The 12,739-nt window shown below is 44.6% G+C and overlaps 1 protein-coding gene and 1 long non-coding RNA gene across 7 annotated transcripts in view; one reads left to right on the forward strand and one right to left on the reverse strand.

Annotated features, from left to right (window-relative positions):
• NPNT (nephronectin) overlaps nt 1-8,662 on the reverse strand; it is an 80,246-nt gene extending 71,584 nt beyond the window's left edge. For all 5 annotated transcript variants that reach the window (XM_082729189.1, XM_082729187.1, XM_082729188.1 and 2 more), the window contains exons 1-2: nt 8,370-8,662; nt 5,867-5,967 (exon numbers count right to left, since the gene is read on the reverse strand). In XM_082729189.1, coding sequence (XP_082585315.1) covers nt 5,867-5,967; nt 8,370-8,440 — 172 coding nt within the window. In that variant the 5' untranslated portion in view covers nt 8,441-8,662. The remainder of the gene's footprint in view (nt 1-5,866; nt 5,968-8,369) is intronic.
• Nucleotides 6,724-12,739, forward strand: part of LOC309863939 — a 51,105-nt gene continuing 45,089 nt past the window's right edge. Inside the window, exon 1 of one of the 2 annotated variants that reach the window (XR_014311305.1) lies at nt 6,724-7,091. This is a non-coding gene — a long non-coding RNA (uncharacterized lncRNA). Of the gene's footprint in view, nt 7,092-8,782; nt 8,916-12,739 lie in introns of those variants that run through there. The other variant, XR_014311306.1, reaches the window with a different exon arrangement.

Genomic DNA, 12,739 nt, shown 5'->3' on the forward strand with positions numbered 1-12,739 from the left:
GTGAAACTTAACTTTCAACACTACACATACTCAAAACTATCTGTTTGAAAAGGTCAAACTTCTTCGACACCGATTTTAGTTTGGAATCTACATTCCAAGACCACTTGAAGTTACCGAAAGTACATGGTGTTCTTAAATAAGCTTTTCACAGAAAGAGGTAGTTGAATAATCTTAATCAAAAACTTCACTTCCTCAGGACTTGGAGCAGGTAGTGCTAAAAGTAGTTATAGGAGTGCTAAAAGTAGTTATAGGAGTGCCCACTGCCTTGCTTTTATTCCTACCTGGGGAAAAAACAAACAAAGAAAAAAAAAAAAAACCCAGAATCTGCATTACCACCACTCAAAATAGAGAAGGAAGCTAAAATGACATTAAGGCAGTGAACTGTGCTCAGCCCCATTAAGGTGACCCCAGGACCTGCTGGCCTTCTACAACATGGCTCTGGGCAGTACAGCCTACCTGAGACCCCCAGTTATTCCTGGACTAGGTATGTATGGGTCTAAGGGAGATTAATTATAAAATGCAAAACCACATTCAATGGAGGTCATCATAGTTGCTGCCTCAAAATGGAAAGGCATTTACTAGGTATAATCTCTCTGTGAGGGAAACCCTATGGTCTTCAAAGCCAATTCCAATATTTTTCATTTACTCTAGATTATTTTAAAGAAAGTGTTCAAAATTTAAATAATTAAAGAAAGGTACAATTTATACAATTTTGTGACTAGGGACAGGAAACCAGTATAGGGAGCAAAAATTAATAAATCACGTTCCATTTTCACTATTTTTTGGACCCAGATACAAGTAATGAATAAAACGTGAAATTTAAATGTTTCATTTACAAAATCAAAATCTCTGCTTAAACTAATAATCTTTTCATTTGAAATACAGAAATTTAACAATTTGCTCTGTCTTTCAAAGGTCCACATTCCTGAGCCAGTATTATATATTATCCAGCAAAATTATTTAACGACTTTAAAACAGTTTCAGAATAAATTACTGCTTCTCCGTCCCCTGTTGCACTAACCTATACATTTATTTAACATTGATAAGAATTCAAAAGTTTCACTTTCCCTGACAGTTGTACAGTTATAGCCTTTACTAACCTCAGGGACGGGGTAAGAGGTTTAGAACTAATAAAGCAAAGTCAAACTCCAGATACAGGTTTTACATCTTTCCAAATTTTTCAGAAAAATATACCAGAACATCTGCATTTTGCCTGGTTTTAAGGAAAAATGATACAAAATCACCCTAATTCACATATTTCCTTCAGAAACCACAAACTGCTGGGACGCCTGGGTGGCTCAGTTGGTTAAGCGACTGCCTTCTGCTCAGGTCATGATCCCAGCATCCTTGCTCGGCAGGGAGCCTGCTTCTCCCTCTGCCTCTAGCCTGCCTCTCCGTCTGCCTGTGCTTGCGCTCTGTATCTCTCTCTCTCTAACAGATAAATAAAAATCTTAAAAAAAAAGAAACCACAAACTGCTTACTGATAGTCAAAGAACTCAGAAAATAGCTTTGTTAAAACCTGGAACTTGTATTTTTAATTTTTCTTCACACCTCTAAATAGTGCCTTCCACAGAAACACTACTGTCATAGCCACATACACAGCCAAATCTGTAAGTCAAGTAAACAGAAAAATAACCATATAGAAATACAATATATAGATCCTCTATACTCCTTCTATATTAGGGAAGCTCTTTAAATAGTTAACAGGTATAAACATTAATGATACTCACGTGTCCCAAACTATCTAATGCTTTTAGTTAAGAGTTCCACAGCATACACAGTTGTTTTTTAAAATAAAATACACAAACCTTGAGAAATCGTTTTTTACAGAGATCTCCACTTGGTAGGAGAAATTGTTAAAATCATTAAAGTGAAATGTATCATTAATATAACGGGAAAGTGAAGGAATAGAATAATTACAGAACAAGAAACAAGTATTTTGTGACAATCTGAGTAATTAAGATGCAGTGTGTTGTAAATCTGTAACTATCAGTGTTTGTGCTTAAGAAAATCTCACTTTACCACAAAGAGCCACATCAATAGTTGATAAAGATAAAGCTCAAGACAACTGGAAAATCAAGTTTTGAATTCTCAATGCATAGGGACCTATTTATGGGTCAGAATGAAGGTGGGTGGGGGGATGGGTGAAATAGGGAATGGAGAGTTAGGAGGACACTTGTGAAAAGTACCAGGTGATGTATGTAAGTGCTGAATCATTATACTGTATACCTGAAACTAACATTACACCGTATGTTAACTAACCGGAATCTAAATAAAAACTTAAAAAAAAAAAGAATATAAAACAAAGAATCAAAGGATAGAAAGAAGGTAAGGGTATGACCTCTAAAAACTATGAAAACACAACCTGACTAGGTCCTGCTTTTTGCAACCGGGGAGGAACGTTGGGATAGAATGTCAGGTGGCACAGGCAGGAAGCAGAAGATAGCTCCTATGCATGTCTGGGTAGCATCCTTCCTTCCTCAGTCCCAGAGGGAAGGATGAGAAGTCCGGCTGAATGCGGCTTGTGGCTGGACACCGTGACCAAGAGTGGGGGCTGAGCAATCTGAGCTGTATGCAAAGTCAAGTGACCCCAAACAAGGCCATGGAAAGGGGAGTAGCAAGCATGTTCTATGTCAATACATCTGCTTGTCTCACAGCAAGAGAGTCAAAACATCTTATATATGCTCGGCCAAATGGATTAAACACCAAAGGGTCATGGCACTAGGATATGAGATATAATAAAAGTATATATATAATGAGGGTATGGCCTCCCCCACTTACACATCTTCTAAGGGATAAAGTGGGAGCTTCTGTGTCTAGGTGGAGATAGCTTACTTTTGCTTTGCTGAGCTAGTCTGAAGGAAAATTCCTAAGTGAATCATTGGGAAATAACAAGAACCAAACCTTTGCTGAGGAAAGGAGAATGCTCCTCATGGGTAAGAACTCTGAAATGATCTGAGGGTCGGAAAGACAAAAACAATTTTCACCTTAAATTTCCCAGAAGCTCTTTGGAATCTTTGTAGGTAGTCCATTACCAGGTATAAGAGTTAATGAACAGCGAGCATTTTTTCCTTGAATAAATGGAGGGACAGAAGTTTCAATTTCATAAAAGCTTCCTTTAAAAACTAATCAGGAGCTTTCTGTTTGTCCCCAGCAAGCCTCTGTTTGGTGTTCTTCCTACTTTGAGCTGACCTCTGGCCCCTACATTCCTCTACCTGTTTATAGCAAAACAAAGACAGGGGAGCTCTAAGCTGATGGGAGACATTTGGACCATCTGAGATTCTGGAAAAAACAAAAACAAAAAAACACAAGTAAACATCCATCTTTGAACTTGTTTTTACAACTCTGCCATTTATAATATTAATGGTAATGATCCACCTGGCTTTTACTAATTTAAAAGCATTTTATTTTATTGTACATGGAGAGTCTTGGAATCATTGTTTTTATTTTGGCGGTAAAATACAAAAATACATTTATCATGCCTAGAAAACAAAGAATCTGATAGCATGGGTATGTCCCATTCCAGAGCACTCTTTCAAAAGCAGTATTTCTTTATATTTCTTTACTTTCATCACACATATACATAACATTTACTCTGTGCCAGGAACAGCATTAAGTGCTTTATGAATAACCCATTTACACCTCATTTACGGTTCTGTGAGGTATTATACTGTTTTATATCCATTTCAGAGATGAGGAAAATAAAAGGGGTAGAACTGAAATTTAAACCCAGGCAGTGTAGCTAAAGTCCACTTTCCCCTCCATTACGTTGCCTCTCAAACTTTTCACCAAATCTAAGTTGAGATAAACTCTGATTTATGCAAGATCATCTTAGACGTTTTTATAACATCACCAATCAATGACTTGTCATTGTTATAGCTTCCTCAGATTCTCAAGGAATACAAAGGAATACAAAGAAAGAAAAGATAAATACAATCAAATATTACACTTCACCACTTTGCATTCTGTTAGAAGCAAAGCAAAGATATAGAAAATAATAAAACAGTGTCTCATCTTTGCTGGGAAAGCTAGTTTGCTAGGAACTTACTTGGATATTTCAATTCAGTAAGCCACTGTAACTTGGAAAGATCTTTACACTCATTCAAATTCAGAATCACCCAGCTGGTGTATACCAGAGAAAATTTAATTACATGTAAAAAGACAGAACAGCTCAGAGAGGTTGTTTCTGGGGAATTCCACAGTTGATGAACCTCTCAGAGACAGAGGAATTTTCTCCTTGGCATTCTTAGAGTGCATCTGGCAGAGTGTGTACATACTCCTACACCCCTGCACCCCTGCCCCTGCCGAATGCTCTGGCACTCTGCCTCCAGAGAAGGTGTGCTCCAACTGTGCTCAGGGCCTTCTGCCAAAACAGCTTTGTCCTAGGTAGGCCTAGGACACCCCAAAGCACTCCAACCTTCATTTTGGGAGTGCCCTGCCAATTAAGGCAGCAAAAGAGGAAATTATCTCCATTCCTGCAAAGAAACTACTCATTTGTTTAAATGTGGGAACAGTGTGTGTATGTGTGTTGGGCCAAGAGAAGGGTCCTCTCTTCACCCTTTGATTGTCAAAGCCTGATTGCTCTTCAATACCCCTCCCTACCCTGGTGGCCTCCAGCTGTGTGAATACTTCCAACACCCTGTATAATGGGCAGAAGACAACTCCACCAGGTACCGTTCTTCTTTTGGACCATCTTCCCTTAAAAACAATTAACCAGTAGGGCACAGCCGCTTTGCCTAATTCTTTTGTTTTACTGGAAACTAGAGTTACCATCATCTCCCCTTATAAAAAGGGTCAATGGCCCAACCGTGCAAAAGTCTGGCCCAGTGGCTTGCAGGTAACAGACAAACATTAATCCGCTTTCCTGTTCCGTATCCAATGAGGGATGTCAACCCATGACCATTACTCTCCCTCCTCCTCAAAGGAGGGATAGACGTGCACAATTCTCAAAGATGAAACCAGCTGTGGGAATTCTTAGCTTTCCTAAACTTAAATCTACCCAGTTGCTCCCACCTTTAACATGTCTCTAAGGCAAGCTCTGCCCTGTCCAGCTCCAGCCTTCTTCAACCCACCTTTCTACTTTTCTATTACTCTAAGCTCCTTTCTCACGAACAATGAAACACTGGGATCTAAGGAATCCAACTTCGTTCCCATCATCTCACCAAACACACCAACCTAGCACAATGCCCCAGAAATTCACTCGATAATTGCAGATTTTCTCATAGGGGAAGTGGAATATAGTTTTGAGATCCAGATAAAGTTGCAAAGAACAAATTTCTCAAACTTCCATGTTGTGGCTCTGATTTCTACCATTAAAATATCCATGGAAAAGGTAAATATCAGTGTTCTGATTTGGCCCTTATTACATGATTACTTCTAGAACTTAAAAATAATGCTTTTTCACAGGTGTTACTTATTATGGTGGGTGGTCCATTTAGAACACAGTCAATACAATCTGACTTCAAAAAAATAAAATAAAAAGGTTTACAAATAGGCCACTTTCCACAACAGGTATGGTAAGGATTTTATTAGTGCTATAAGGTTCAGAGTCTGTTTAGTGTAAATACAGTCTAGACTAATTATCTCACCCCCATCTCAGAGTCTGGAGCACAGAAAAGGTCTGATGAGAAAAGAGGAGCTGGAAGTACTGGGGACAAATGCTACAATAAGCATCATAGGTGGTTCTCTGAATAACAAGGCAGGCAATTTAGGACTGTTGCCTCAGGTTGAGAAGGGGCAAGAAATGTGGGAACCACACCACCAAGTCTTGCTCAGTAATGAGCCCAGTGATGTGCAGAGTGAAGCCATGTATGATGGTGGAAAGCCGCACCTCTCAGGTAGAAAGTCCCTGGGGGATGATACTCACGCTGACACTGTCCCCAGGACCGGCGGGCCCAGCCCCAGCAGCAGTCAATTCTCCCACCATAACGACATAGGCCAACTGAAGACACTATTTGCCTGGGCCACCTACCAAACAAAAAGATTCAAAATAAATAAAGACACCTTTGAAATTAAAAAATATTTTCCTGTTATTATTTTTTTTAATTAAAGTCACACCCCACAATTTTTGATGAACTCCTTCATGCCTGCAGAAATTTAAGGATAAAACATATTCACGAAAATAGTTCTGCTGTGATCTAATTCCAAATTTCAGAAAGTTAAACACACACACTACACACAGGAGTAGGGGGAAAGGGAGCGGAAGACCCTTTCTTAAGTGGAAAAAGCACCAGCTAAAACCAAGAATTCTCAAGGCTGACACTCACAGGGTGGCTTCTGAAGCTTGAAATAAAACAGATTCCTCAAAGACCCACACCTGTTACTTGGGGGAAAACCAGTTCTGACTGATTTATCATAAACTGAAAAGTATTAAATAATAGGACATGTCAAAGCCAAAAGAAAAAAAAATTCTGCCTTTTATTTCTGCCTTAGAAAAGGGCAGAAAGATGGGAGCGTCCTCAAAATCAAATGACTCAGACCTCTCTGCAAGACTCTTGGGTAGAAAATGTTCCCAGAAAAAATAAAACAGTATAAATAAAACCAAGAAGAGTTTAAAGGGTAGCTAACATCTCAAGTGTCCTTGGGGTTTGAAACTTTTCTGCATCAACAATTCATGTTAATAAGGGCTAAAAGTATTCAATTTCAGTATATAACCAATTTATCCACCAGAATCCACTTTCACACCTTATTTGGTGAATCTTTTCTTTGTTTATATTCACACCTGACTTTCTGCCCCCAGAGGGTCAATGTTTTAATTGGCTGTTTTAAAATTAAAGCTACCTTAAAATCTTGTGCATAACCATGTGATATATTTCCTATTGCAAATGCGTGTGCCAGAAATGCACAACATACCCGACTCTGAGCAAAGAATCGCTTTAATAAAATAAACCAGCCTCTGGCCGCTCCCCACATTTTCTCAAAACACTCCTAATCTTTCCAATTCCTGGTTCTTTTCTCTCCTCCTATGCCCTCAAGCCCAAAGTACAAAATAACCCCGAACTCTGGATTTCCTCCGACCAGGTAGTAAACAAGCGATTGCGCTTTTCCTCCTCAACGCTCCGCTGGCTCCCCCGGTTCCAGTTCGCCTCCAGGTACAAGAAAGCTAATCAATCGCGGAACTGATTCGTTCCACGATTACAAGTGAAACAGGTGCGGCTGTCTTTAGGGAGGCGCAGAGGGATACGTGGCGGGGTCAGAGCGGGGGTGGGGGGTTCTCTGAAAGAGGAAGACTGGATGGCGGCGTGACCCCGGTTAAAATCTCCCCCGGCTGCTCCAGCCTGGTTCCGCGCGAGCAGCAGCGATCGGCGCTGGGGGCGGGTCTGGTGCGAGCACGCCCTCCTGACACACACACACACACACACACACACACACACACACACACACACACACACACACACACACACACACACACACACACACACACACACACACACACACACACACACACACACACACACACACACACACACACACACACACACACACACACACACACACACACACACACACACACACACACACACACACACACACACACACACACACACACACACACACACACACACACACACACACACACACACACACACACACACACACACACACACACACACACACACACACACACACACACACACACACACACACACACACACACACACACACACACACACACACACACACACACACACACACACACACACACACACACACACACACACACACACACACACACCGGCGACGGAGCCCGGGTTGTTGGAACCTGTCAGAGCACGCCGCAGCCAGGCTCGCCCCAGGTCCCGGAGCTGTGTGTGCGTGCGTAGCCGTACACAAACACACACGGGGCGCTCCTCACCCCGCCCCAGTCCTTATTTTAAGTCCTCTTCCCTCAAGAAAACCAAGTGCGGAGGCAGACGAGTCCTCCCGGGAAGCCCCATCGTCCCTACGCCCCCGCCCTTTGTGTGAGCAGCCCCGACAGCGTCCAGCGCGGCTTTGGCCCCGCCACCTGAAGTTGCGCCGCTCAAAGAGCCGTCTACATCCCACGCGAGAGCTTCCCGGCCGGCGGGGTCCTGGGCATCACCTGGGCTTACGAGGCTAGCCCGCGCCCTCCCAGCCGAGGTGCGGGGCTCCAGGAGCCTTCCCACTCCTCCCCTGGCCCCAGTCCCCGAGCCGGAGGCGCAGCTGGGCTCCCGGACTCTCAGGGGGGCGCCCTCCCCAGCCTGGGACGGCCGCAGGTTGCGAGAGCAGTTCGACGGCTCTCCTCCCGCCGACGGCCAGATGGCCGCGCAACCCGGCGGGAAGAGGGGAGCCCAGCACCGCGAGCGCGAAATTAGCGCTAGAAGAAGAGGGCGCCCCGTGGCCCCACTCACCTCACGTCGAACTCGGCGGCCGCCTGCAGGTAGAGCGAGGAGCCGAGCACCAGCGCCAGGAGGAAATCCATGTCGGGCGGCGAATCGCGGGCGGCAGCGCCACGGCGCGCGGGGAACAGGTTGGGGGTGCTGGGCGCGGAGGAGAGAGGCGCTCGTCTCCTGGGCTCCGGGAGGAGTGCGGGCGCCGCCGCGACTGCAGCTGCTGTCGGAAGAGAGCGGCGCGGCGCGCAGCCGGGGCAGGTCTGCGGCGCGACGCCGGGAGCCCCCTCTGGCTCCCTCCCCTCGAGGGGAGGTGCTGCAGGGGGAGCTGCGCCGCCCGCGGGGAGGGGCGCAGGGGGCGGGGGGCGCGCGTGCGCCTGCCTTGCCGCCCTCGCAGCGCGGGGCCGCGGGTGAGGCCGCTTGGCCCCTCGGCGGGAAGCTCGGGAGCCGGAGCGCCGAGGGAAGCGGCGTCTCTTGAGGGCCAGCCAAGTGGGGCGAGCGCCAGGCTGCGAGGAAAGTTGCAAGCCCGGCCTGGGCGAGGGAACGCAGGGCGCTCAGCAGGAAAGGGTGAGCCGAGGAGGGAAGGGGCCCGGGGCGTAGGTGCGCGCTCCGCGGGTTCCGCCCGAACAGGTGGTGACCGCAGGGGCGAGCCGTGGCTTCCACGGGAGGGCGGAGAAGCCGGAGATGGGAGATGTTTCTGGGGCAGGAGCTGAGCAGTGTCTACAGGGAGTGAAACCACAGCACGACTGACGACTTGGACAAATTAGCGGAGGCAAACTCCGGGAGTTTGCTTCTCCCGCAGAGTTGGCAAAGGCTTGTTTTTTATTTTGTAACCAACCGAAAGAAATGTTTGGCTCCCCAGTCGAGTTTTGTAGAAGGAACGTGCAGACTGTTTCTATCTCTGCCAGCTCAACTTCGAGCATTTAGAAGAATAGCAACGGCTGCCCCTCCAGGGGCACGTGCAGGCCAGAGAGGGCGGGCTGTAACTACTTAGCAGTCTGTGGTGTCTGATCCTGGGGAGAACATTTAGAAACCATTTTAAACAATCATTCTGTTATTGCAGAGTAAATAATAATAATAATAATAATGTACTACGACTGTTCAAATGAAAATACACAACGATCATCCTAAAATGCATATTAAAATATTATCCATTGAGTCACCCCTCTTCTCAAACCCTGTCCCAGTGACTTCCTGGTGCAGAGATGTGCCATCACTCATATCTCTCAGACCTTGTCTCCTGTTCTCACGCTTCCCCTAGCCCATGACCTCCTTGCCTTTCTCACAGCCTCCAGGTATGCATGCCCCTGCCTTTGAGCCATTGACTGGCTGATACTTCTGCCTGGGCCCAGATATCTGCGTTGGTTCACATTCTCACTTCTTCAGGCTTTGCTCAAATGTCACCTCTTTGAGGAATCCAACCATGACCACCCAAATTTAAAGTTGTCCCCTCAGGATGCCCCATGATTTGGTCTACTTTGTCTTTGCTCCATACCCCTGGTCTTCCAGCATCCTGTATAATTTGTTTCCTGATTGTATGTCTTCTTTCTGCTAGAATGCAAACTCTTCCAGGGGTCTAGTTAGTGCCTAGTTAGTGCCTCTTTGTTAGTGCCTAGAACAGTGCCTAGCACGTAGTAGGTGCTCATAAATATTTGTTGAATGAGTTTGTTACATTACAAACCTTTTTTCTATCTTTGTTTTCTTTTTAGGAGTTCTCCAACTTCAGATTTTTAATGGAAAGTTCTGTGGCAGGGTGATCTCACTATCCAGATTTCTTGGTGTGTATAAAAACAGGAATTTTATGCAAGAAAAGGAAAAATAATGGTTTCAACTTAAACGACTCTTTGATTTCCAAGTTGTTTTCTGTTAGCAAAACAAGTTTCTATTTTAATCTCAGGAAATATCCATGCCAATTCAGGCTTGGGACATTATTTTAGGCAAACAGCTTGGTGTCATCTATTTCAGATCTTTCTAATGAAGTCCAAAAATGTAGGAGTCAAAATATTTTTTCTGCAGAAAATCAAATTTTTGTAAGTGTAATGTAGGCTTGGTTCCAGGCTCCAGCGGCTACTCCTTAGCCATTTTTTTTTGTTTATTGATTCCTGGATTGGATTTGCAAAGACGCTCTAGCAGAGCAATGGATGAGTATCAAGAAGGGGCTAACCTATAGGCTAAAAGCTGGAGATAGAAGGAAAGGAGGATAGGTGACAGGTGAAAACAGGATGGTATCTGAAGCACAATGTAATGCCTCATCAGCAGGCCTTTTAACATTTTTTCCCATGTCTTTTTCTTTGGCTTAGAAAACACTCCATTCATCTGCCTTCTTCATTTAGACGATCCACTTGCCCTTTGGATCCAAGTTTGGCTGACATTTACCCAGGAAGCCTTTTCTGAGTCTTTTGCTAGGCTGAGACTCTTGTGGGATAATTACAACACTAGGCATCCCATACTATCACTTCAAAAGCAGTGTGTGTTTCATGCATTGCTCCGCTACCACTCTGAGTTCTCTGAGACAGTGACCAATAGGAAGGCACAAGTCCCGGCACAAGGTTTAAATTCAGTAAATATTAAATGTTGAATTGGATTGAATTAATTCTTCTTGGTGAACTTTAACTTCTCCCCTGAGTCCGCAGAAGCTGATTAGATCAGTCTCTGTTGAATCGTGGCATGAGGAGATGCTAAAGGATTTCCAAGGTCTACCTGGTTGGTATGCTGCAGCTCTGGCCCCCATTCCTGAAACGAGGTGAAGCCCCCATGGGAGTGACAGTCCTGAACAGTCTTGAACACAACCAGCTCAAAACAGTTTGCCTTTCACCATATCTGTACGTTTCCAAGGTTTCCCACCGGATAATGCCTCCTTGCAAGTACTAATTGCAGTGTTCTCACTCACAGATAATTATCACTAATCACAATGTGATACAGATAAATAACAAAATAGGATCACCCAAGCACAACTTCAGACACTTGGACGTTTAGAGACTCTCCACTGTTTTGTCTTTATTTTTTTTTTCAACAAATATTTATTGAGAGCATACAGTGTATTGGCCATTTCTTGGTACTGGGACTTCCGCTGGGAAAAAGACAAGCTTGTGCCCTGAGAGCATTTACACTGGAGTGGGATGGGGGGTGTCGAGGAATAAAGTGCTGTGAAGAGAGGATAAAGGTATGAAGAGAGGGTAGAGGAAGGATAAGCTGATAGGAGATGGGGTGGGATTTTAGGTAGAGTGATTTGGTCCCCTCTGGAGAGGTGACATTTATGGAGAGACTGAATAAGGTGATGGTGTGTTGTGAGATGGTGTCCGGGCAGGAGGCAGAGAAAATGTGTGTCTTCTATCAAGTTCTCATAGTGGCTCTCAGCAAGCTCTTTCTCCCCCTATCCCACATACAGTGGTGGCATAAGGACAGGATACCTGCTTTAAGAACTCCTATTAAGAAAAGGGAAGAGGGACGCCTGGGTGGCTCAGTGGGTTAAGCCACTGCCTTCAGCTCAGATCATGATCCCAGGATCCTGGGATCGAGTCCCATGTGGGGTTCCTTGCTCAGCAGGGAGCCTCCTTCTCTCTCTGCCTCTGCCTGCTTGTACTTTCCCTCCCTCTCTCTCTCTCTCTGACAAATAAATAAATACATAAAATCTTTAAAAAAAAAAAAGAAAAGAAAAGAAAAGAGAAGAATGAGGAGCATGCAACTGCCTGTTCACTGCAGTTTTGACCCCAAGCTGAGCAAGAATTATGGTGATTCTCTGCTCCAACAGCAGAAGAAATGCCTTGGTCAGACAGGTCACCTCTGTTTCTCCAACTGTGTTCATTCGTCTTCCGTGGCCACACCAGGAGGGACTGTTGGAACATGTGTCTTCTTTCTAGGCTATCCATCAATCACAGCTCTTTGTCTACTGGTACAAACTTAAGGGTCTGAGTGTTGCTTTGAGGGGCTAACAGAGACAGACAGATATTTGCAGACCAGACTCATGGTTTCCTTGGCTACCAGATTTCTTTAAAACCCCAATAGGCATCTGATCTAATTGTTTCCAGTCAGTTCCTTGTACCAACACCCATAACCAAAATCTTTTCGACTCCTAGTTCTGAAACCTGCTTTAATTCTTTGCTTCCCTGTGTCCATACCTTACTCTCTCCTCTTAATGGAGGCCACCTTGAAGCAAGCTGAAATAAGAGGGTTGTTTGGAAGGGCAACACTCTGACTATGATCCTTGCCACAAAGCTTAGAACCCTAAATTGATATTAATGTTTGGGGCATCAAAGCTGTTGTCTTTTTCAATCCTAGGAGGCCCTTAATTTCTGGACATTCTCATTTTCTTTGCATTCCTGCTTGCAGAGAAACCAGTTTTTGGCCGAGCTCATCTCTTTCTTAAAGTGCCTTGTCAGAGCAACAAGGAG

The sequence above is a fragment of the Mustela nivalis genome (genome assembly GCF_964662115.1).
Source record: "Mustela nivalis genome assembly, chromosome: 4".
NCBI lineage: Eukaryota > Metazoa > Chordata > Mammalia > Carnivora > Mustelidae > Mustela > Mustela nivalis.